The sequence below is a fragment of the Phyllopteryx taeniolatus genome, chromosome 23, assembly GCF_024500385.1.
Source record: "Phyllopteryx taeniolatus isolate TA_2022b chromosome 23, UOR_Ptae_1.2, whole genome shotgun sequence".
Taxonomy (NCBI): Eukaryota; Metazoa; Chordata; class Actinopteri; order Syngnathiformes; family Syngnathidae; genus Phyllopteryx; species Phyllopteryx taeniolatus.
The window spans coordinates 7,113,304-7,138,589 of record NC_084524.1 but is presented as its reverse complement, the minus strand read 5'-3'; the positions used below and the strand labels follow the sequence as shown (position 1 = coordinate 7,138,589).

The 25,286-nt window shown below is 44.1% G+C and overlaps 1 protein-coding gene across 3 annotated transcripts; it reads left to right on the top strand.

Annotated features, from left to right (window-relative positions):
• The first annotated feature begins 1,516 nt into the window (after positions 1-1,516).
• On the top strand, positions 1,517-24,616 carry LOC133472531 (zinc finger protein 182-like). 3 transcript variants are annotated; one of them, XM_061763481.1, is made up of 3 exons: positions 1,517-2,006; positions 9,484-9,759; positions 20,990-24,616. In XM_061763481.1, exons 1-3 carry the CDS (start codon positions 1,883-1,885, stop codon positions 22,060-22,062), a joined length of 1,473 nt encoding a protein of 490 aa, XP_061619465.1. In that variant the 5' UTR covers positions 1,517-1,882; the 3' UTR covers positions 22,063-24,616. The 3 variants fall into 3 exon arrangements, with proteins under 3 accessions (XP_061619465.1, XP_061619464.1, XP_061619463.1); XM_061763480.1 differs by having other exon boundaries at positions 9,484-9,993; XM_061763479.1 differs by having other exon boundaries at positions 9,484-10,581.
• The last annotated feature ends 670 nt before the right edge of the window (positions 24,617-25,286 follow it).

Sequence of the window (25,286 nt, the reverse complement as noted above, 5' to 3'; positions counted from 1 at the left end):
ATAATGGGAACAAATTCCACCTACAGAGTTTCAACAATTAGTGTCCTCAATTCCCAAACATTTATTGAATGTTGTTAAAAGAAAAGGTAACGTAACACAGTGGTAAACATGACCCTGTCCCAGCTTTTTTGGAACGCTGATTATTTGCTAAAAAAAAGAAAGTTTATCAGTTTGAACGTTAAATATCTTGTCTTTGTAGTATATTTAATTAAATATAGGTTGAACATGATTTGCAAATCATTGTATTTAACACAACGTCTCAACTTCATTGGAATTGGGGTTGTAAAATCCTGGCCTGAAATTTGGGCCCAGTACGTCCCTGGATGGATCGCATACAAACCAATCGGTTGTCGGAGGCTGCTAACTTATAAAAATTCACTTCCAGAACACTTTGTCTGAATTTCTATATTTTTAATATGTTGTCAAGAACATTACGCGGGACAATTATTGCAGTCTATTATGTAATGGGATGAAAATGATTCTGCATAATGTTAAATTGAAAAACATAATCATTACTCTATTCTGTCCAATTGTAAATAAATGATGGCTTCAATATTTATTTTATAAAGTAAAAAAATATGATAGTGACTTGCGTGTCGCATTTCATCACCACACATGTGAGCTTAAAAGCAGTTGAAATAGTATCTATATTAAATGTTGATTCATATTTTTATGAGTTACAGTAAAATGTTGATATGATTCACTTGATCGACAGTTTAATGCCTATGATGCCTTCACATTGTTTCACTGTAGTGCTGGCACATCCTGTTCTCCACCATGCCTGCGTGGGTTTTCTCCGGGCACTCCGGTTTCCTCCCACATCCCAAAAACATGCATGGTAGTTTAATTGAGGACTCTAAATTGCCCATAGGTGTGAATGTGAGTACGCATGGTTGTTTGTTTATATGTGCCCTGCGATTGGCTGGAGACCGGTTCAGGGTCTACCCCACCTCCTACCCGATGATAGCTGAGATAGGCTCCCGTGAGGATAAGCGGCTCAGATGGATGGATGGATGGACTTGCGAACAAAAACAAAAGTGCACAGAGATGTCGTCACAAGTTTTTAGTCCAAAATAATAATTTCTCCACAGTTGAAGTTTTCGGGCGGCTCCTCTTCATGCTCACCATATCTCCGGCTTTGGAAAATATGCGTTCACATGACGACGCTGGTAGACACAAGTATTTTAGAGCCTCTTTCCACAAGTGTGGGTCCAGTTTCTTTCGAGTAGCCCAGTATTTGAAAGGGTCCTCTGCCCGTGACAGATGCGGCTCTTTCAGATCCCGATGTCAAATCAAATGACAGCAACCAATCCGGTTCGAGCTGTCGAGACGCGTGGTGACGTTAGAGGCGTCAACCTCCAACGGTCACGTGACATTTGGGGGATAACACAAGCTCGGAAGTACCATTTCGACGCAGTGTCATTCATTAAGTCTGGCACAAGCTTCGAAGGTTATACGTCATTTCAACATCACTAATATATAAATATACCATAAACTGAGTTTGAAATGATCGCAACAAACTATCAAATCCAAGCTCTTGCGTCTGCGCATGCGCTTCCCTCGTTGCCAGCAACTTCCGCTCCAGGTCGACTTTCGTGCAATTTTGTTTGAGGAACCGAATTCCCGCCACTAATGAATTATTCCCGAATTAGTTGCGAACGGATTGAAACCTCGACACAGTGCGTCCTTCGCTACTTTCAAGAAGTAACACATCATTTCAATCTTCGTGTGCGGATAAACTCGTCTTGGTGGTGCACGTTGAAGCTTCTCGGCCCAGTTAGCTTAGCTTAGCTCGCTAGCCGCTAACAAAGAGACGCGTTTGTCAGCAACACATCGCACATTAGAGATCGCCCGTGAAGGTGTTGTGATTATCGTGTGAAAAATGTGTGCAAGAACGACAGCAAAGTGCGAGAAGGAACTTTCTGGAACGAAAGAGGAGGACGAGCCACAACGTCAACTTGTGGACGCTGCTCGCATGCAGCCTCGTGTTGTGTTACACAGAGCAGGTTTGGACTCTTCCTACTCTCCCTTGTTTAGTTTCTAGCTACCTTTTGTTGTGGGAAAAATATTCCTGTGCTCATATTTGAATGGAATCTTCATATCTATATGTCATAGTGACGGCCAAATGAAGCCTCACGAAGCGTTGACGAGGTGGGGTGTGCTGGAGCCTAACCCAGCTGACTTGTGGCAAGAGGCGGGGTACACCCTGGACTAGTCGCCAGCCAATCGCAGGGCGCATATAGACAAACACCCATTCGCAGACTCACATTCACACCCAAGGACAATTTGGAGAATGCATTTGACCTTAAGTGGTGTGAAAAGTGTTTGCCCCCTTCCTGATTTTTTCTTTTTTTTTGCAGGTTTGTCGCACTTAAATGTTTCCCATCACTAAACAATTTTAAATATTAGTCAAAGACAACACAAGTAAACACAAAATGCAGTTTTTAAATCTAGTTTTTTATTATTAGGGGAGGAAAAAATCCCAACCTACATGGCCCTTTGTGGAAAAAGCGATTGCCCCCTAAAGCGAATAACTGCTTCATGGCAGTGATTCTCAAAGTGTGGTGTGGTACGTGGGCTCCTCTTGTGGTATGTGAAAGAATCACTACTTAAGTAAAGTTTGAGTTACCTTTTTTTACTACAGTACATTTGCATTTAATCTTTAAGAATTGCTTTTTTTTTTAAAACTTTTACGGATCTGCATTTTTTTTCAGTTAAAATTCATCTTTTGATTGTTAATGTTTTGTAATACAGACATGCCATTTACAACAAAGTGTAAACCCTAACTATTCAAAAAAATTGTTTTATTGAGGACTTACTCTGAACGTGGAGCTACAATTTGGAACACCAGCAGGATGAGGATTTATATAGACAGGAGTAGACTTGTAGTCAAACCCTCCATGTTTGAGCCAATCAGAAGGTCGGAGCGTGTCTGTGACAACAGCTAGCGGCGAGTTAGCAGCTGCACAGACGTGCTTTCAAAATGCACTCGGCTATTTGCTGGTGTGCCATTCAGAGGTGGACTTGCTAATGTGTTTTGGATCATTTTCCTGCTGCAGAAGCCAAGTTCATTTCAGCTTGAGGTCACAAACATTTTCATTCAGGATTTTTTGGGAGACAGCCGAATTATTGGTTCCATTTATCGCAGCAAGTCTTTCAGGTCCTGAAGCAGCAAAACCACCATATTTTAATTTTGGTATGAGGTTCTTTTTCTGAAATTATGCGCTCTTTGGGTAATTTTGGTCGGCCGGCTACTCCTGGGAAGGTTCACCACTGTCCAAATGTTTTCACCATTTGTGGATAATGCCCATAAATGAGAAATAAATACGACGATTTTATTTAATGGGATTGTAAAATAATAATAATATAATTTAACATGGGATTATAAAATATTTATCTAAAATTAATTATGATTTAGGTCTGTCTATTATTACATAAGTATATATACAGAATGCAAGGGATGAAATCACATACAATGTGTCGAAATGAATGTTTATTTCTACAGGTATGTGTCTACAGACTATTTGCTGTACCGGTAGTGAATTGGCCCAGACTAAGACTAATAATAAAATGTTAATCACATCTAAAAAGAGAAGAAACAGTTATTAGGTCATTAACAAAAAAAGTTTTAGTCCTTTATTTGTACAGAAAATAAGTAATGAGTATGACTTAAAGTACTTACTGTTTTTTTTTTTATTGTCTGAGTAAGCGCAAGAAAAGAGGTGCACTTGTTTATATTCCGGCTGCTCCCATTTCCAAACACGACAACTGTTTCCCTCACCCGCCTCATAGAGCTGCGCTGTAAAAAACAGTGAAAACAGCTAACGCACCTAGCTGCTAACCAATGATGAGACATTTCTCGCAGGTGGGCTGGCGCTATTTCAGTGTGGCACAAACGCGCGGATTAGCTAAACGGAACTATGATAGAACAAATGTCCATCCAGTGATTCCATTCAGTATGTTCACGCAAACGATTTGTTCGTTTGAACGAGTCATTGTTGAACGAAAGACACTCGGGGAGTGGGAGACAAATTCAAACGCGCAGTAAGTTGAACACAAACGAGTTACTAATGTTTTAACTTAACTTCTAGTTTCAGCCATTATCTTTGAGCTCTTCATTTGGCATTTTGTTGACAAAAGTTGACAAAACCTCTCTGGCAGGGAAGGAGGTGTGTGAGGTTGAGAAGTTCCGACTAGATACAGTCAGACTCTCCTCCACACACAGCTTGTGCTCTGGTACCAGTCCTCTTGAGAGGGGTTGGACTCTCTTCCACTCTGGAGTTGCCCACGGTGAGAGGCGCCGAGCAGGTGTGGGTATACTTATTGCTCCCCGGCTCGGCGCCTGTACGTTGGGGTTCACGCCGGTGGACGAGAGGGTAGCCTCCCTCCGCCTTCGGGTGGGGGGACGGGTCCTGACTGTTGTTTGTGCCTATGCACCAAACACCAGTTCAGAGTACCCACCCTTTTTGGAGTCCTTGGAGGGGATGCTGGAGAGCGCTCCCACTGGGGACTCCATCGTTCTGCTGGGGGACTTCAATGTTCACGTGGGCAATGACAGTGAGACCTGGAAGGGCGTGATTGGGAGGAACGGCCCCCCCGATCAGAACCCAAGCGGTGTTCTGTTATTGAACTTCTGTGCTCGTCACGGATTGTCCATAATGAGCACCATGTTCAAGCATAAGGGTGTCCACACGTGCACTTGGTACCAGGACACCCTAGGTCGCAGTTCGATGATCGACTTTGTGGTCGTGTCATCGGACTTGCGGCCGCATGTCTTGGACACTCGGGTAAAGAGAGGGGCGGAGCTGTCAACTGATCACCATCTGGTGGTGAGTTGGCTCCGATGGTGAGGGAAGAAGCCGGTCCGACGTGACAGGCCCAAACGTATTATGAGGGTCTGCTGGGAACGTCTGGCCGGAATCCCCTGTCAGAAGGAGTTTCAACTCCCACCTCCGACAGAACTTTGCTCATGTTCCGGGGGAGGCGGGGGACATCGAGTCCGAGTGGACTCCATTGCTGAGGCGGCCGACCGGTGTTGTGGCCGTAACGTGGTCGGTGCCTGTCGTGGCGGCAATCCCCGAACCCGTTGGTGGACACCAATGGTGAGGGATGCCGTCAAGCTGAAGAAGGAGTCCTATCGGGCCTTTTTGGCCTGAGGGACTCCTGAGGCAGCTGATGGGTACCGGCTGGCCAAGCGGAATGCAGCTTTGGTGGTCGCTGAAGCAAAAACTTGGGCATGGGAGGAGTTCGGTGAGGCCATAGAGAAAGATTTCCGGACGGCTTCGAGGAAATTCTTGTCCACCATCCGACGTCTCAGGAGGGGAAAGCAGTGCACCATCAACACTGTGTATAGTGGGGATGGGGCGCTGCTGACCTCGACTCGGGACGTTGTGAGCCGGTGGGGAGAATACTTCGAAGACCTCCTCAATTCCACCGACATGCCTTCCCATGAGGGAGCAGAGTCTGGGTTCTCTAAGGCGGGCTCTCCTATCTCTGGGGTTGAGGTCACCGAGCTGGTTAAAAAGCTCCTCGGTGGCAGGGCCCCGGGGGTAGATGAGATTCGCCCGGAGTTCCTCAAGGCTCTGGATGTTGTAGGGCTGTCCTGGTTGACACGCCTCTGCAACATCGCGTGGACATCGGGGACAGTGCCTCTGGATTGGCAGACTGGGGTGGCAGTCCCCCTTTTTAAGAAGGGGGACCGGAGGGTGTGTTCCAACTACAGGGGGATCACACTCCTCAGCCTCCCTGGTAAGGTCTATTCAAGGGTGCTGGAGAGGAGGGTCCGTCGGGAAGTTGAATCCGAGATTCAGGAGGAGCAGTGTGGTTTTCGTCCTGGCCGTGGAACAGTGGACCAGCTCTATACTCTTGGCAGGGTCCTCGAGGGTGCATGGGAGTTCGCCCTACCAGTCTACATGTGTTTTGTGGACTTGGAGAAGGCGTTCGACCGTGTCCCTCGGGTGGTCCTGTGGGGGGTGCTTCGGGAGTATGGGGTACCGAACCCCTTGATACGGGCTGTTCGGTCCCTGTACGACCGGAGTCAGAGTTTGGTCCGCATATCCGGCAGTAAGTCGGACTCGTTTCTGGTGAGGGTTGGACTCCGCCAAGGCTGCCCTTTTGTCACCGATTCTGTTCATAACTTTATGGACAGAATTTCTAGGCGCAGCCGAGGCGTAGAGGGGGTCCGGTTTGGTGGCCTCAGTATTGCATCTCTGCTTTTTGCAGATGATGTGGTTCTGTTGGCTTCATCAAGCCGTGACCTCCAACTCTCATTGGAGCAGTTCGCAGCCGAGTGTGAAGCGGCTGGGATGAGAATCAGCACCTCCAAATCTGAGACCATGGTCCTCAGTCGGAAAAGGGTGGCATGCCCTCTCCGGGTCGGGGATGAGATCCTGCCCCAAGTGGAGGAGTTCAAGTATCTTCGGGTCTTGTTCACGAGTGAGGGAAGAATGGAACGGGAGATCGACAGGCGGATCAGTGCAGCGTCTGCAGTGATCCGTTGTGGTAAAGAAGGAGCTAAGCCGAAAGGCGAAGCTCTCGATTTACCGGTCAATCTACGTTCCTACCCTCACCTATGGTCACGAGCTGTGGGTCGTGACCGAAAGAACGAGATCCCGGATACAAGCGGCCGAAATTAGTTTCCTCCGCAGGGTGTCCGGGCTCTACCTTAGAGATAGGGTGAGAAGCTTGGTTATCTGGGAGGATCTCAGAGTAGAGCCGTTGCTCCTTCACATCGAGAGGAGCCAGATGAGGTGGCTGGGGCATCTGATTCGGATGCCTCCCGGACGCCTCCCCGGTGAGGTGTTCCGGGCACGTCCCACCGGCAGGAGACCCCGGGGACAACCCAGGACACGCTGGAGAGACTTACGTCTCTCGGCTGGCCTGGGAACGCCTCGGGATCCCCCGGAAGAGATGGATGAAGTGGCTGGGGAAAGGGAAGTCTGGGCGTCCCTGCTAAAGCTACTGCCCCCGCGACCCAACCTCGGATAAGCGGTAGAAAATGGATGGATGGAAGGAAGTTGACAAAACAATAAATAGGTTGCGAATGTATTGAAATGTGCCACCGTCTAGGGGTTCTTGCATTAATTTTGATGTGACACGAAAACTAGCTATGGTGGGTTTTCATTGACTATTTAGGCTTACCAAAATTGCATTGATGACTCCAGTTCGTCGTGCCTTGTGAAAGTAGTTTCTCTGTGCACTTAAACCAAGCAAAAGCTTAGGAGTACAAAATATTAAGTCTCGGAGGGCAAAATCTCTTGATAATTTAAATAAATACTAAGTAAAAATGCTAAGTTTAAACTGAAATTAGTTTCATATATTTTTATTTTGTTTGAAATTGCCTCACTGAAAATATTTGCAGAAATGAAAAAGTTTTTTGCCCAATGTAAATTCAAGAAATAAAAGTTGATTCTTATAAAAAAAAACAAAAAAAACAAAATGGTTGGTCATTTTTACGTGAAATGGCTTATTTTTTGTGTATTCATAATTGCTCTTTTAACTCAGCAAAAATTTATATGAATACTCCATTATTTTACTACAATATTAGTCGGATACTCGCATACTAAACTGATAGCTACAGCCCTAATATTTTCAGAGGTGTACGTAGACATAAATAGGAATGTGCTCATAACTTCTGGTGAAAATCGGCCGACATTTTTGGACATAAAGCAACGTAACGCATGTCATGTGTGGCAGGAAGTGGCTATATCTTCTTGCCTCCAGGAAGCAATTCAACGGTCGATTATTTTTTTTCAAACAACAACGTTTCCAACATGTTTAACAGTCACTACACCACCACCAATACCAGGACCAATATCACAACTACGACTACCACTACAACTTCTATCACCACCATCACTACGATTACAACAACTAATATTTCAATTGCTACTATCATGACGACTACTAATACCACTGCTACTACGACAACCACCACTACTACTACTACTACTACAGTAAATTGATCGAGCAATGTTACTGCACTGCGCACATTTTTTTTTTGCACATCAGGTTAACAGTCCTCCATCATCAACCAGAATAGGGAAACACCCCGAGAATTATTATTCAAATGTTTTTTGCTGTCGAGGCTGCTGCAGCAACACACTCCAAGTAAAACCACATTAATTTAATTGAAGTTTTCGTTGACTTGGAAAACTACTCAGCTCACTCGCTTAAAATATCACAAAACCTGATATTTCTTCGAATGTGTGATTCTGTCAGGAAAACTGTCACTACATTATTGTATGTGAGAATAGCGATTATAGTGCCAAGACATCGTATTGAATAAATTAAACATCAAAACTGAAACAAAAAGTAACAAGTTGTCAATATTATGAGAGGAGCTGATTGAAAACAAAATACAAGCAAATAAAAACAAAGCAAACTGTACAATGTGATATAGTTACATATTTACAAAATCTGACATTCCATAAAAGCACATGTTGAATAAATGCATCTTGTTGCACAATAGTAAAAAAAAAAAATTGTACTGGCTTTACCAGATTACTGGCAACCTTTTATTGCTCAGCAACTGTTTTTCTCAGTGTCTTTATGTCTCATAAATATTCTCTGTCAATTGACTGTCTGCTGTCGTACTAGAGCAGCTCCAACTGCCGGAGACAAATTCCATGTGTTTTTTTTTGGGACGTACTTGGCAAAATAAAGATGATTTTGATTAGCTAAAAACAGGTGCACCAATCATGAACAGTATCCCTCACAAACTTTTTAAACGGCAATGTTGGGATGAATGCGGTAGGCTTTGAGAAATTATTTTGAACTGCATATTGTTGTCTTCACTTCACTGCCGCTGAAATTATCTTTACAATAGGTCACTCCATCCATCCATTTTCTGAGCCGCTTCTCCTCACTAGGGTCGCGGGCGTGCTGGAGCCTATCCCAGCTGTCATCGGGCAGGAGGCGGGGTACACCCTGAACTGTTTGCCAGCCAATCGCAGGGCACATAGAAACTAACAACCATCCGCACTCACATTCACACCTACGGGGAATTTAGAGTCTCCAATTAATGCATGTTTTTGGGATGTGGGAGGAAACCGGAGTGCCCGGAGAAAACCCACGCAGGCACGGGGAGAACATGCAAACTCCACACAGGTGGGACCGGGGATTGAACCCGGGTCCTCAGAACTGTGAGGCTGACGCTCTAACCAGTCGTCCACCGTGCCGCACAATAGGTCACTGTCACATAAAAAAACAAAACGATGCAGACAAATTTGCAAATGCCAAACCGGGAATATGCAGGGGTCCACTGTGTTACCTTTATTGATACTTGTTGAAAACTTTGTTATTTTACACTTTTTTTAATTGTTGTTGTTGACCTGGCCAATTTGATTATTTCTAGTATATCAAACTCATCTGGCTTTCATATTACCCTTAAATATAAATCTAAACCATAATAAACAACATTAAAGTCACAACATGAGAACAGATTTACCAAACCCTGTGTGTTTGTCTTCCTGTGTCTTGCAGACATCACTGAAGATGTTCGTACTAAGCGGCAGGAGCCAGAGCCCCCTTACATTAAAGAGGAAGTGGATGATGAAGAGGTCCACCACATCAAACAAGAAGAGGAGCCCATTTCGATTAAAAAAGAAGAGGAAGAAGCGTGCCCCCACATTGAGGAGGATATCACCAAGTTTCCATCGACGAGTGTCCCTTTGAAGAGTGAAGATGAAGGTCAAAGTGAGGAGAGACGAGGGGCGGAGCCTCCAAGCAGCAGCTCAAGTCAACACATGACAACAGAAGGTGATGGAGACCACTGTGGACGATCACAAGCAGACGGACTCTTAGCTCCACTGTCAAATAGTGATGACATGACGTCGCACTCTACTCACACAGATGAGGATGATGATGATGATGATAAACAGTCTGAAGGTGATAGGACATGTCGCACTGACAACAAACGATGGAAATGTTCTCAGTGTGGGAAAACATTTGCTAATAAGAGCAGTTTGAAACAACATGTGAGAACACACACTGGTGAGAAACCTTTTTCCTGCTCAGTTTGTGGTCAAAGATTCTCTGTGAAGGGAAGCTTAAAAATACACACAAGAACCCACACTGGCGAGAAACCTTTTTCCTGCTCTTTTTGTGGTCAACGATTCTCTCTAAAGAAAAACTTAACAATACATACAAGAACTCACACTGGTGAGAAACCTTTTTCCTGCTCAGTTTGTGGTCAAAGATTCTCTCAGAAGGCAAACTTAAAAAATCACACAAGAACACACACTGGTGAGAAACCTTTTTCCTGCTCAGTTTGTGGTCAAAGATTCTCCGTGAAGGGAAACTTAGACAGACACACAAGAACACACACTGCTGAGAAACCTTTTTCCTGCTCAGTTTGTGGTCAGAGATTCACACAAAAGCGATACTTAAAAATACACACAGGAACCCACACTGGAGAGAAACCTTTTTCCTGCTCATTTTGTGATCAACGATTCTCTGAGAAGAAAAACTTAACAATACATACAAGAACCCACACTGCTGAGAAACCTTTTTCCTGCTCAGTTTGTGCTCAAAGATTCTCTGTGAAGAAAACCTTAAAAATGCACACAAGAACCCAGACTGGTGAGAAACCTTTTTCCTGCTCAGTTTGTGGTCAGAGATTCTAAGTATCAGGCTAAGACACACAATTGTACTGGTGAAAATAGCAGTGATCAAGACGCTTTTAATGCAAATGTAAATGTTTTAAAAAAGTAATTACTATGTTGCTTACAGAAATCTACATTCTTGTATTCTGTGTACCAGCTTTGATTATATCTTCTTGTTGTCCATATATTTTCTAAAAGCCCCGCAAGTGTTAAGAATTAACATTGGTGCTAAAATACTTTAAAGGGACTAGTTAAAGGTGAGAACACGGGCACTTATTCCACAGTGCTGGACTTATAAATGATGTTTGCAGAAAAAAAGCCTTCCAAAATAGATTCCATAGTAATTTTAGAATCATTTACTGATGAAATATTTGTTTTCAGCCAGTTTTTGGCCCACCCACATTTTGGAAATGTCAGCCTGTCACAGCCTGACACATAACGAGCAGGAGGTGATTACATTTCGTCATTGAACTTCTGTTTTCTCCATGGTGTAATTTTTGCTTACATTGAAAGTCTGGGTGAATTTTTTGGACATTAATGAGTGAAAATACTGATTGTGAAATCAATTGGAAGGCTTGTTTCAAAAAGAAAATTGACCATTGAAATGCCTCCTTGAGAAAATAAGACAGCCAAGTCATCCCACATGAAGTAATTCTTGCAGATTCATTTCCCCAAACGTCAGCTCTCCACCACAAATGGCTCTAATACAGTGGGTATGGAAAGTATTCAGACCCCCTTAAATTTTTCACTCTTGTATTGCAGCCATTTGCTAAAATAATTTTTTTCCTTCACAGCACCCCATATTGACAGAAAAAAATGGAATTGTTGAAATGTTTCCAGATTAATTAAAAAAGAAAAGCTGATCGATCACACAGCCATAAGTATTCAGACCCTTTGCTGTGACACTCATATATTTAACTCGGGTGCTGCCCGTTTCTTCTGCTCATCCTCGAGATGGATCTACACCTTCATTGGAGTCCAGCTGTGTTTGATTATAGTGATTGGACTTGATTAGGAAAGCCACACACCTGTCCATAAAATACCTTACAGCTCACAGTGCATGTCAGAGCAAATGAGAACCACGAGGTCAAAGGAACTGCCTAAAGAGCTCAGAGACAGAATTGTGGCAAGGCACAGATCTGGCCAAGGTTACAAAAGGTTCCTAAGAGCACAGTGGCCTCCATTATCCTTAAATGGAAGATGTTTGGGATGACCAGAACCCTTCCTGGAGTTGGCCTTCTGGCCAAACTGAGTAATCGGGGGAGAAGAGCCTCGGTCAGAGAGGTAAAGAAGAACCCAAAGATCACTGTGGCTGAGCTCAAGAGATGCAGTCGGGAGATGGGAGAAAGTTCTAGAAAGTCAACTATCACTGGTGCCCTCCACCAGTCGGGACTTTATGGCAGAGTTGCCCGACGGAAGCCTCTCCTCAGTTCAAGACACATGAAAGCCCCGATGGAGTTTGCTAAAAAAACACCTGAAGGACTGGTGAGAAGTAAGATTATCTGATCTGATGAGACCAAGATAGTAATTGTTGGCCTTATTTCTGAGCTTTCTATGTGGAGAAAAGCAGGCACTGCCCATCACCTGTTCAATACAGTCCCAACAGTGAAGCATGGTGGTGGCGGCATCATGCTGTGGGGGTGTTTTTCAGCTGCAGGGACAGCAAGACTGGTTGCCATCGAAGGAAAGATGAATGCGGCCACGTACAGGGATATGCAGGACAAAAACCTTCTCCAGAGTGCTCAGGACCTCAGACTGTGTCAAAGGTTCACCTTCCAACAAGACAATGACCCTAAACACACAGCTAAAATAATGGAGTGGGTTCAGAACAACTCAGTGACTGTTCTTGAATGGCCCAGGCAGAGGCCTGACTTAAACCCAATTGAGCATCTCTGGAGAGACCTGAAAATGACTGTCCACCAATGTTCACCATCCAACCTGACAGAACTGGAGAGGATCTGCAAGGAGGAATGGCAGAGGATCCCCAAATCCAGGTGTGAAAAACTTGTTGCATCATTCCCAAAAAGACTCACGGTTGTATTAGCTCAAAAGGGCACTTCTACTAAATACTGAGCAAAGGGTCTGAATACTTATGGCTGTGTGATATTTCAGTTTTTCTTTTTTAATCAGTCTGAAAAATGTTCAACAATTCCATTTTGTTCTGTCAATATGGGGTGTGGTGTGTCCATTGACAAAAACAAATTAACTTTAGTGATTTTAGCAAATGTTTGCAATATCCATCCATCCATTTTCTGAGCCGCTTCTCCTCGCTTGGGACGCGGGCCTATCCCAGCCATCTTCGGGCAGGAGGCGGGGTACACCCTGAAGTGGTTGCCAGCCAATCGCAGGGCACATACAAACAAACAACCATTTGCTCTCACATTCACAACTACGGGCAATTTAGAGTTGTCAATTAACATACGATGCATGTTTTTGGGATGTGGGAGGAAACCGGAGTGCCCGGAGAAAACCCACGCAGGCACGGGGAGAACATGCAAACTCCACACAGGTGAGGCCGGGGATTAAACCCCGGTTGGTTGCAATATAACAGAGTGAAACATTTTTTTTCTGTACTTTCCGTACCCACTGTATATTTCCAAAGGTTTTATTGACATGACATTTTCACCAGATGTTGTGAACGACCTAAGTAATCCATACATACAAAGACAGTAGAACAAATAAGATCAGAAATTAAGTTGTGTGGAAAACTTTGAAATGACATGGGGGGAAAAGTATTGAGCACATGAATAAAAGGAGGTGCAAAAAGTTATGGAAAACCAAGAAAACACCTAAAACCTATCAATAATCAAACAGCAATCCAGTCTCTTGTCGGTGCAAATGAATATCAGCTGGTTCAGTCCTAACTGATTCCCTACAAAAATGTCTCATTGCCAAGGTGTGAGTCAAGACACATCTCATGAAGGCCTCTTTATACTCCCACGGTCGCGCGGCCGACAACGCCCGCATTGCATCATGTGACCGACAAATTGCCCCGTGCAGCACCTCTGCGTAGCTTGCGTGCACCCGATAAAAATAGTTGTTGCGCGTCGAACGCCGTGGAGCTCATCTCTCGTGATTGGTCCGTTTTAGTCACATGCTGTGTTGACGTACCAGCGTGCCCATTGGTTCTACATACCATCTACGTCGCTGCCTTCTCGATCGATTTTGCAGCATAATTAAATGTATCATCTGGTCATCACGATCCATTTGTTCTGTCGCGATCGGCATTGTTGTTGCTTTGTTCCTTGTTACTGAAAGGAAAGGAAAAACGGCTATCGGAAATGGCAAAAAAAAAAATGCAGAGGAAAGTCCACCCTGTGGTGTCCTATCCTATACCAGCCGTAGTGACACTCCCGACTTGGAGGAGAACTGCAGCACACTTTCAAAACAGCGCGCGTGGGTTGCGCTCGAGAATAAAGGCAAACTACGCGTGGGACAGCCGCAGTGATGTCAGCGCGGTCGCCGTCCGCGCGAGTATAAAGAAGCTTTAAGATCAAAGAGCAGTCTCAAGAACATCGCAAACTAATTGTTGCAAAACATAATGATGGCACTGGTTACAGGCGCTTATCTAAGCTTCTGAACGTTCCAGTGAGCACGGTTGGTTCACGGTTCATAATACAGAATTGGAAAACCAATCATACCAACATAAATTTGCCTCGATCTGGTGCTCCTCGCAAAATTTATGACAGGGAACTGCAAAGAATAATCAGAAGAGTTGTCGAAGAGCCAAGGACCAGCTGTGAAGAGCTTCAAAAAGACCTGGAATTACTGCTGTTGTATGGATTACTTGGGTTGTTCCTCACATTTGGAGAAATTTTCATATCAATAGCACCTTTGGAAATATATTTTGTGAGAAAAAATGGTGACGTGTTAAATACTTATTTCAGCCGCTGTACCAAAAACATGCATGGTAGGTTCATTGAAGACTCTAATTTGCCCGTAGGTGTGAATGTAAGTGCGAAAGGTTGTTTGTTTCTATGTGCCCTGCGATTGGCTGGGCAGTTCAGGGTGTTAACTTATGATAATGTTTTATTACAAAGATATTGCAAGAAAATGACCTCTCCGGGTCATTTTTGACCCACTTGTGCATCAAAACAAAAAATAGTATGGCTCCAAGTCTGTCCGAGACAAATCTTTTGATATTTCGTGGTGCTCCAATCAGAGTTTTGATGCTGCCGATTCCGAGACCAATCAACTGTGAGAGAGATCTACTGATCACTGCCAATACCGATTAGACTTTACGCTGATCTGATCGGTTTGATCGGTATCTGCCGATAATTAGCATTTTATGCTGATGGTTTATCGGCTTTCATGACATAATTCGCCGATCCGATCAATGACGTCATCGATTGGCTCCGCACAAGACATTTAACTCCGCGTCTTCGTCACGTATGAATCTAAAAGCTAGTTTATTTTTAGCCTTGTCACGTGTATTGTGGCGTAGTAATGTAACTAGGTTTTTTCAATCTTGTCGGTGAAAAAACACGTCGTTAGTGTGGGAATATTTTGCGGTGTCTCAGATAAACAAGTTATTTGCAGTCTGTGCACAACTAAAATACCTCGTGGGGAATGTCATCTAAATGCTTCAACACAAAAAAATTGATCGGGCACCTGAAGATTGTACACGAGAAGCATGCTGCGTTCAAGCAACGCAGCGTGAAAAAAAAAAAAAAAAAGAAAGACAAAGGAACAGCCAAACGGACGCAATCTCTGGACAACACCCATCCGTCCATATAGGCAGGACAGTTTTAAAGTTAGAGTAAGCATGTCATGAACAGTATTTGTTAATTTTATCACAATAAGTTAGCACCCATTATTTCTGTCATGTTGTAATGTTGATTTGCCCTAAACTTATGTCAGTGGCCAATCCTTGAATGCCCCCTAGAGGTCATTGATGTTTTAACTTTTTGCTAGAGAATAATTTTGAAGATACAGTACACAAGTACATACAATAAATGAACAAGTCATACGCTACACAAGTATATAGAATAAATGAGCCGGTCATGTAAATAGACACATTGCGCCATCTTGTGATCGGATCGGTGATCACTTACCATTTTTTTAAACTTGCTGATTGGCAAGTTGGCAAGATCGGCCCCAAAAATCCTGATCGTGTAAAGCCTACCGATCATATGGATTAGCTGTCAATTTTTCAATTTATTTATGGTAAGTGCTGTTGGCTAAAGGATTCATCCATCCATTCATCTTCTTCTGCTTATCCGAGGTCGGGTCGGGGGGCAGTAGCTTTAGCAAGGAAGCCCAAACGTCCCTCTCCACAGCCACTTCCTCAAGCTCTTCCGAGGGGATCCCGAGGCGTTCCTCGGCAAGCCGAGAGACGTAGTCTCTCCAGCGTATCCGGGGTCGTCCCCGGGGTCTCCTCTCGGTGGGACATGGCCGGAACACCTAAGCTGGGAGGCATCCTGGAGGCATGCTAAACAGATGCCCGAGCCACCTCCTCTTGCTCCTCTCAATGCGGAGGAGCAGCGGTTCTACTCTGCTTCTCACCCTATTGCTAAGGGAGAGCCCTACGGAGGTTCTGTTCCTTCCAGGTCTCACTGTCATTGTCCACGTGAGCATTGAAGTCCCCCAGCAGAACGATGGAGTCCCCCAATGCGGAGGAGCAGTGGTTCTACTCTGCTTCTCACCCTATTGCTAAGGGAGAGCCCTACGGAGGTTCTGTTCCTTCCAGGTCTCACTGTCATTGTCCACGTGAGCATTGAAGTCCCCCAGCAGAACGATGGAGTCCCCCAATGCGGAGGAGCAGTGGTTCTACTCTGCTTCTCACCCTATTGCTAAGGGAGAGCCCTGTAGAGGTTCTGTTCCTTCCAGGTCTCACTGTGTTTGTCCACGTGAGCATTGAAGTCCCCCAGCAGAACGATGGAGTCCCCAGCGGGAGCGCTCTCCAGCACCCCCTCCAAGGACTCCAAAAAGGGTGGGTACACTGAACTGCTGTTTGGTGCATGGGCACAAACAACAGTCAGGACCCGTCCCCCCACCCGAAGGCGGAGGGAGGCTACCCTCTCGTCCACCGGGGTGAACCCCAACGTACAGGCGCCGAACTGGGAGGCAATAATATACCCACACCTGCTCGGCGCCTCTCACCGTGGGCAACTCCAGAGTGGAAAAGAGTCCAACCCCTTTCAAGAGGACTAGTTCCAGAGCCCAAGCAGTGTGTGGAGGCGAGCCCGACTACATCTAGTCGGAAGTTCTCAACCTCACACACCAGCTCGGGCTCCTTCCCTGCCAGAGAGGTGACATTCCTCTGGGGGGGTACACAAGGGCTGGGCAATTATGGGAAAAAATAATAATCACAATAATTTAGTTTGATGTCGAAATCATGTTTAATAAACACAATTATTCATTTATTAGAATTTTTTTTATTTATTCAACTATCAAAACTAAACTTTAAATATAACTTAAAAGAACAAGCAGTAAAATACATTAGGTACAAGTAAAATAATAATATGTGAAAAAATTGAAATAAATTTAAAAAAAAAGAAAAATAAATAGTCATAACTAAAACGTGCTGATGCTTTTAGCCATGACTGTATTGACTATTATAGTTGTGTCACAAAAATAAATAAATAAATCATTTCACTATTCTGGCATTTATCAAAAAGAAATGGTTTTGGTAATCCTATTTGACCTAAATCAGAAAAGGTTTAGTCGGGTTTGTCAGACAATCAGGGGGGAAAAGCATGTCTTTTTATATAGTCAAAGACTGCATCTGCTGTTCCTGCTGTGCACGCCTTGGCCTCTTAGGGGCTGTGTGGTGTGATGCATGCATGAAGCTAAACATTTACCCCAAGCTAACAAAAAAAAAAAAGAGTAGAAGAAAGTCACAATGTGATTTTAATTCATTGTTAAAAGTAATTAATAATTTAATTTTAACTCGTTTTTCACAGATTAGGAGAAATATTTGCCCGTGAGTATTGGTATATTCACAGTCTGTATGTTTTACTGCGGCGTTTGTGGGAATATTCATTATTTGAAGGTAAATCCCTCCCATGACCAAATGCTAATATTAGGTATCCCCTCAATCGTGTTTTCCATTGACTGTTAGCATTAACTTGGTGATTTGTAAAACAATGTGTCTTGTATTTAAATATAAAATGAGTGCAAATCTTTTTGTTGTGTGCTTAGTTTTACAGTAATCTCCAACTGGGGTGTCAATAAACAGCTTAAAGCACGCTCGGGGAGGACAGAAAATTTTTTTACAGGCTGCAAAGGCCGCCTGTTATCGTTTTTTTTTGTGATCGGCAATGAAAGGCATTGGTAGACGATCGTCGATCACGTCTTTTGTACGGAAATTGGTCGATCATGATCAGTGGCCGATCAGTCGGAGCACCACTATTAGATAACTCATTCATGGGTAGGAAATGATGTTTAGGAGACGCATTCATTTGTCCGTGTGCGTGTGAAGAAGCTCCCCCACCCAAATGGAGTGAAAACGCACAGCTCGAACAAGTTGCTCTCACGACGAAACCGTTTGAGATATGACAGCAAGGGTTTGGAGAACGTATCGATGAGAAGGAGAAAAGGCTCTCTAGAGGTTGGCCAGACAGAGGGAAAGAGATGGGAAGGATGCGCAGCAGGTTAGGGTGATTAAGGATAGAGATGGAAATGTGTTGACTGGTGCCAGTAGTGTGCTTGGATAGGTGGAAAGAATACTTTGAGGAGTTGATGAATGAGAGAGAAGGAAGAGTAGAACAGGCAAGTGTGGTGGACCAGGAAGTGGCAATGATTAGTAAGGGGGAAGTTAGAAAGGCATTAAGAGGATGAAAAATGGAAAGGCAGTTGGTCCCGATGACATTCCTGTGGAGGTATGGAAGCAACTAGGAGAGGTGGCTGTGGAGTTTTTTACCAGGTTGTTCAACAGAATTCTAGCCTATGACAGAGTACCCAGAGAGGAACTGTGATACTGCATGCAGAAGTCTGGAGTGGCAGAGAAGTATGTTAGAATAATACAGGACATGTACGAGGGCAGCAGAACAGCGGTGAGGTGTGCTGTAGGTGTGACAGATGAATTTAAGGTGGGACTGCATCAGGGATCAGCCCTGAACCCCTTCCTGTTTGCAGTGGCGATGGATAGGCTGACAGATGAGTTAGATTGGAATCCCCGTGGACCATGATGTTCGCAGATGACATTGTGATCTGCAGTGAAAGCAGGGAGGAGGTGGAGGAACAGTTAGAAAGATGGAAGCATGCACTGGAAAGGCGAGGAATGAAGATTAGCCGAAGTAAGATATAATATATGTGCATGAATGAGAGGGGTGGAAGGGGAAGAGTGAGGCTACAGGGAGACGAGATAGTGAGGGTGGAGGACTTTAAATAATTGGCGTCAACAGTCCACAGCAATAATGAGTCTGGTAAGGAAGTGAAGAAACGGGTCCAAGGAGGTTGGAACGCGTGGGGGAATTTGTCAGGTGTGTTATGTGACAGAAGACTCTCTGCTTGGATGAAGGGCAAAGTTTATAAGACAGTGGTGAGGCCAGCCATGATGGACAGATTAGAGACAGTGGCACGAAGAGACAACAGGAAGCAGAGCTGGAGATGGCGGAAATGAAGATGTTGAGGTTTGCTCTAGCAGTGACCAGGTTGGCTAAAATTAGAAATCAGAGGGAGAGCCAAAGTTCAATGTTTCAGTGTTCAAGACAGAGTCAGAGAGAGCAGACTTCGTTGGTTTGGACACGTCCAGAGGAGAGAGAGTGAGTATATTGGTAGAGGATGATGAGGATGGAGCTGCCAGGCAAGAGAGCTAGAGGAAGACCAAAGAGAAGGTTGATGGATGTCGTGAGGGAAGACATGAGGGCAGTTGGTGTTAGAGCGGAGGATGCAGGAGACAGGCATACATGGAAAAGGATGACACGCTGTGGCGACCCCTAAAAGGACAAGCCGAAAGGAAAAGAAGAAAATCCAAATACAAAGTAAACCTGCTCAACCAATACTTGTCATTCTAGCAATCGCTAAAAATACAATATTGTTGAACTGGAAAGATAACAAGCTATCAACACTAACCACCGGCAAAATCTTGTCATACAGAATATAACACAAGAAAATATCTCTGCTAAACATAATAACCAAATGGATAAAGAAAAACTGGTCACCTTTCATTAAAATGGTGAACCTTGAAGTTTAATTCTGGTATGCCTGTGGAAGAATGTTATACATTAATGTAATGTAAATGTAATATAATGTGACCAAATCATATCTTCTCATTTTAGACTCCTGTACATGCCATAGGTTCACTTGCATGTAATGGAAACCCCTATCCTTCTGGTCCCGGATCTGCGGTGTGGGCCTCGGGGGATGCTGGGCTTGTTTCCCTCTCCTCCTCTTTGGTCCTCCAGTTTTAATGCATCAAACACCCATCAGCAGGCAGTGTCGGGCTGGGGAGGAAACCTGTCGAGGTGTTCCTCCTGCCTGCTCTCTGCACTCTTGCCTGCTTTCTGGCCCGCCATGCCTTTCACATGCGGTTTTTAAATGCACCACATACAATACATTCCCTCATCCTTTGGGGCGCTGGTTGGCTTGGGTGGGGGTGACAGTTGCTGGTCACCATTGCCTTGTGACTGTCTCATGCCACCACCACCAGTGTCTTCAATTTTAATGCATGGCACCCCACCACACACGATCACGGTACAGGGATATTGGTTGCCAGTTGGGGACCTGTTAAACATCGTAATAGGGAGGGTGGTGGCCTTTACATTTCTCTTGGCTTGACTCCTGTGCCCCCCACTTTGGTTGTCGTGCCCCGGGGAGATGCCCCTCCCATCCACAAATAAGAACTTGTGATCCAATATCTCGACCGTCTAACTATTGTTCTGCTGTGGCTTGCACCCCTATTCCTATTAATAAAAAAATAAGCAGAGTGATTATTTCAAGATCCCCTGCTGCACAGCAAAACTGTTCCTGGACAAAAGACATACAGATGTACCATTCTGCATCGCCATGCAGCTGAACAGGACAGGTTAAAAAAAAATAAAAATCGCAAAATATTGTATACATTATTTTGACATGAAAATATTTTTAACAAACATAATTTTTATTGCCACGTAACAGAAAATTGGCTGCTGAAGTTATGTTAACAAGAGGGCAATGTCACAGAACAACAATATGAAAAGATTGCAAATGCCAAACCAGGAGTATGCAGGGGTCCACTGCATTACCATCATTATATTTGTGTTTTTAAACGTTATCATATTACACTTTTTCATATTTTGTTGTTGTTGACCTGCCCAATTTTATTATTTCCAATATATCAAACTCATCTGGCTCTCATAATAACCTTGAATATAAATATAAGCCATAATACACAACATTAAAGTCACAACATGAGAATTTACCTCACCAAACCATGTGTTTTTTGTCTTTGTGTCCTGCAGACATCACTGAAGATCTTCGTACTGAGCGGCAGGAGACAGAGCCCCCTCGCATTAAAGAGGAAGTGGAGGACGAAGGGGTCCCCCACATCAAAGAGGGAGAGGAATTGGAGACCATTTCCACAAAAAAAGAGGAGGAAGAAGCATGCCCTCACATCAAACAGGAAGAGCAGGAGGAGGATATCACCAAGTTTCTATCGACTGGTGTCCCTGTAAAGAGTGAAGATGAATGTCAACGTGAAGAGAGCAGAAGAGGGGCGGAGCCTCCAAGCAGCAGCTCAAGTCAACACATGACAACAGAAGTTGATGGAGACCACTGTGGAGGATCACAAGCAGACGGCCTCTTAACTCCATTATCAGATAGTGGCGACAGAACGTCACACTCTCCTCACATTGATGATGATGATGATGATCAACAGTCTGAAGGTGATATTACATGCCACACTGACAACAAACGATGGAAATGTTCTCATTGTGGGAAAACGTCTGCTTCTAAGAGGAATTTGAAACACACCAGAACACACACTGGAGAGAAACCTTTTTCCTGCTCAGTTTGTGGTCAAAGATTCTCTCTAAAGGGAAGTTTAAAAATACACACAAGAACCCACACTGGAGAGAAACCTTTTTTTTGCTCAGTTTGTGGTCAAAGATTCACTCAGAAGGAATGCTTAAAAATGCACACAAGAACTCACACTGGGGAGAAACCTTTTTCCTGTTCAGTTTGTGGTCAAAGTTTCACTCAGAAGGGACAATTAAAAAGACACACAAGAACCCACACTGGTGAGAAACCTTTTTCCTGCTCAGTTTGCAGTAAAAGATTCAGTCATAAGGAAACCTTAAAAATGCACACAAGAACTCACACTGGTGAGAAACCCTTTTCCTGCTCAGTTTGCAATAAAAGATTCACTCAGAGGGGAAATTTTAAAATACACACAAGAACCCACACTGGAGAGAAACCCTTTTCATGCTTAGATTGTGGCCAAAGATTCTCTCAGAAGGGAGACTTAAAAATGCACACAAGAATGCACACTGGAGAGAAACCTTATTCCTGCTCAGACTGGGATGAAATATTCTAATAAAAGGGACAATTATACACACAAGTGTGCTGGTGAGAAGAGCAGTGCTCAAGAAGCATTTAATGCAAATGTAAATGTAATTACTATGTTACTGACTTACAAAAAAACTACATTCTTGTATCCTGTTTACCAGCTTTTATTATATCTTATTGTATTTTCTAAAAGACACCTGCAGGCAAATGTTGAGAATTAGCACTGGTGCCACAATACTTTAAAGGGACTTGTTAATGGTGAGAACATAGAGAACACACTTATTCCACAGTTCTGGACTCATAACTGATGAAAAAAAGCCCTCCAAAATAGACTCAGTAGTAATTTTAGTATCGTTTTCCAATTAAATGTTTTATTTTATTTTATTTTTAAGCCAGATTTTTGCCTACCCACATTTTGGACGTGTCAACCTGTCACAGCCTGACAGATAACGAGCAGGAGCCGATTACATTTCCTCATTGAACTTCTGTTTTCCAAGGTGTAATTTTTGTTACCATATTGAAAGTCTGGAGGCATTTTTTAGACAATGAGGTAAAATAGTGTAATATGTTGGAAGGCTTGTTTAAAAAAAATCGACCGTTGAAAGAAGACAGCAATGTCATCCCACATGAATTCTTGCAGATTTATTTTCTCATACGTTAGCTGAATTTTGAATTGATGCACCACAAATGTATAGTATATGTGTGTACATATGTATAGATCAAATGTATGTATAGATCACAAAGGCGTTTCTGTCGGCGGCATTGTGTGACAGACGTGGACTTTGGCTGGCTGTCTTAACGTCGGCTGACCCATGACGAGGGTCTCCCGGCCGAACATGTTACGTCGCTTAATGTCCCAAAACTGCAGCTCATCTGATTTGAGCTCATCTGATCCATCCATCCATCCATCCAATTTCTTTACCGCTTATCCTCACTAGGGTCGCGGGCTGCTGGAGCCTATCCCAGCTATCTATGGGCGGGAGGCGGGGTACATCCTGAACCGGTCGCCAGCCAATCGCAGGGCACATAGAAACAAACAACCATTCGCACTCACATTCACACCTACGGGCAATTTAGAGTCTTCAACCAACCTATGTTTTTGGGATGTGGGAGGAAACCGGAGTGCCCGGAGAAAGCTCACGCAGGCACGGGGAGAACATGCAAACTCCACACAGGCGAGGCTGGGATTTGAGGCAGGCGTGCTAACCAGTCGGCCACCGTGCCCTTATCTGATCCATGTAATCTAAAATATTGGGCTGATCGTTGTCATATTTTCAGAGGTTGAAGCTGCCATGACTAAAGATCATTAATTCATCTTCCGTCCCGCTAATCCTCACTAGCGTTGCGGGCGTGCTGGAGCCTATCGCAGCTAACTCTGGGCGAGAGGCGGGGTTCACCCTGAACTGGTCGCCAGCCAGTCGCAGGGCACGAATGAACAAACAACCATTCGCACTCACATTCACACCTATGGGAAATTTAGTCTTCAATTAACCTACCATGTGAGTAAAGATGTCCGCATAAATGCAAGGATGTGGCACTCGCCCGCCATGTTTGAATCACTTTAATCAATGACACCATAATGTAATAAATTAGCAATTCTAATTTTTTTTTAAAGCACATTAAATTTGCGATTGAATATAATTTTGGGGTACCAGCTGCTGTTCATGTGATGCAATGATATGTATCAGCAATTAAATATATAATACCAACTTGAACAAAGTGGTGTTTGGAAATGATTGTGGGTAGCTATCACTTTAGTGACCGAAATCAAAAGTTTATAATAAAATAAGCTGTTACTGCCCCTCCTAGAAGCAGTCACCTTATCGTGGTGGAGGGGTTTGTGTGTCCCAATGATCCTAGGAGCTAAGTTGTCTGGGGCTTCACGCCCCTGGTAGGGTCACCCATGCCAAACAGGTCCTAGGTGAGGGACCCGACAAAAGACGGCTTAAAAGACCCCTATGATGAAAACTATAAATGGATCTAGGGTTCCCTTGCCCGGACGCGGGCCACCGGGGCCCCCCTCTGGAGCCAGCTCTGGAGGTGGGGCTCGAAAGGCGAAGCTCTTGATTTACCGGTCGATCTACGTTCCTACCCTCACCTATGGCCACGAGGTGTGGGTCGTGACCAAGAGAACGAGATCCCGGATACAAGCGGACGAAATGAGTTTCCTCTGCAGGGTGTCCGGGCTCTCCCTTAGAGATAGGGTGAGAAGCTCGGTCATTCGGGAGGATCTCAGAGTAGAGCCGCTGCTCCTCCACATCGAGAGGAGCCAGATGAGGTGGCCTGGGCATCTGATTCGGACGCCTCCCCAGTGAGGTGTTCCGGGCACGTCAGACCGGGAGGAGACCCCGGGGACGACCCAGGACACACTGGAGAGACTACGTCCTTCGGCTGCCTGGGAACACCGGAAGAGCTGGATGAAGTGGCTTGGAGAGGGAAGTCTGGGCGTCCCTGCTAAAGCTACTGCCCCTGCGACCTGACCTCGGATAAGCGGTAGAAAGTGGATGGATGGATAAGCTGTTACTGGTTACTGTTAAGGATGTAATATAATGTCAATGTTCAATAGATCATGGAACCTTCAATCCTCCTTGCGTGTTCGTTTTCTTTGTCCAAAGAGAGAGGAAAAAAACAAGACACCAACGTGCTGAGTCTCAGGCTGCATTCAATCAACTGCCCACCAGAGTGCAGGTTCAGTGAATGACACACCTTGTTTATTTGAGCTAACTCCTTTTATACACGTCAGAAGGTTTCATCATGACTGTTCAGTAGAAGGTTTTGATATGTTTAGCAGAAGGTACCTCTGGCTTTGGATGTTTTCAGAAAAGGGAGTCATCCTAAGAACATCATCATTCTTCAGTAATCTATTTTAGGTGCTATAAAGAAAAGGGAGTCATTCAAAAAACATCATTCTTCAGTAATCTACCTTGGGTGCAATAAATAAGAAAAGGGAGTCATCCTAAGATGTGGGCACCCCTCTGGCCTTGGATGTTTTGGAAATGGAACTTAATTGTTAAAGAAAGGAACATAGCTTCATTAGTACAAATAGAACAATCCAACATTACATATGTTTTTTCAAATAGGCATTGAGCAAGGAAATAACTGTAAAGACTGTTTGGTGTCATTTGAGTGACTTCCACTATAGTTACATTTGATGGCTGTAACTATGCATGAATGATTGGTTTTAATTAAGTTTATCTTTTGGGCACCTGATGGATTTGATTTGTAATAATACATTCTGAGTCAATTATAATA

Coding starts and splice junctions, on each gene's coding strand:
- LOC133472531 (XM_061763479.1), top strand. CDS start 1,883: ATGTGTGCAAGAACGACAGCAAAGTGCGAGAAGGAACTTTCTGGAACG. Junction 2,007..9,483: donor TGTTGTGTTACACAGAGCAG/GTTTGGACTCTT, acceptor TGTGTCTTGCAG/ACATCACTGAAGATGTTCGT. Junction 10,582..20,989: donor GCACACAAGAACCCAGACTG/GTGAGAAACCTT, acceptor TGTGTCCTGCAG/ACATCACTGAAGATCTTCGT.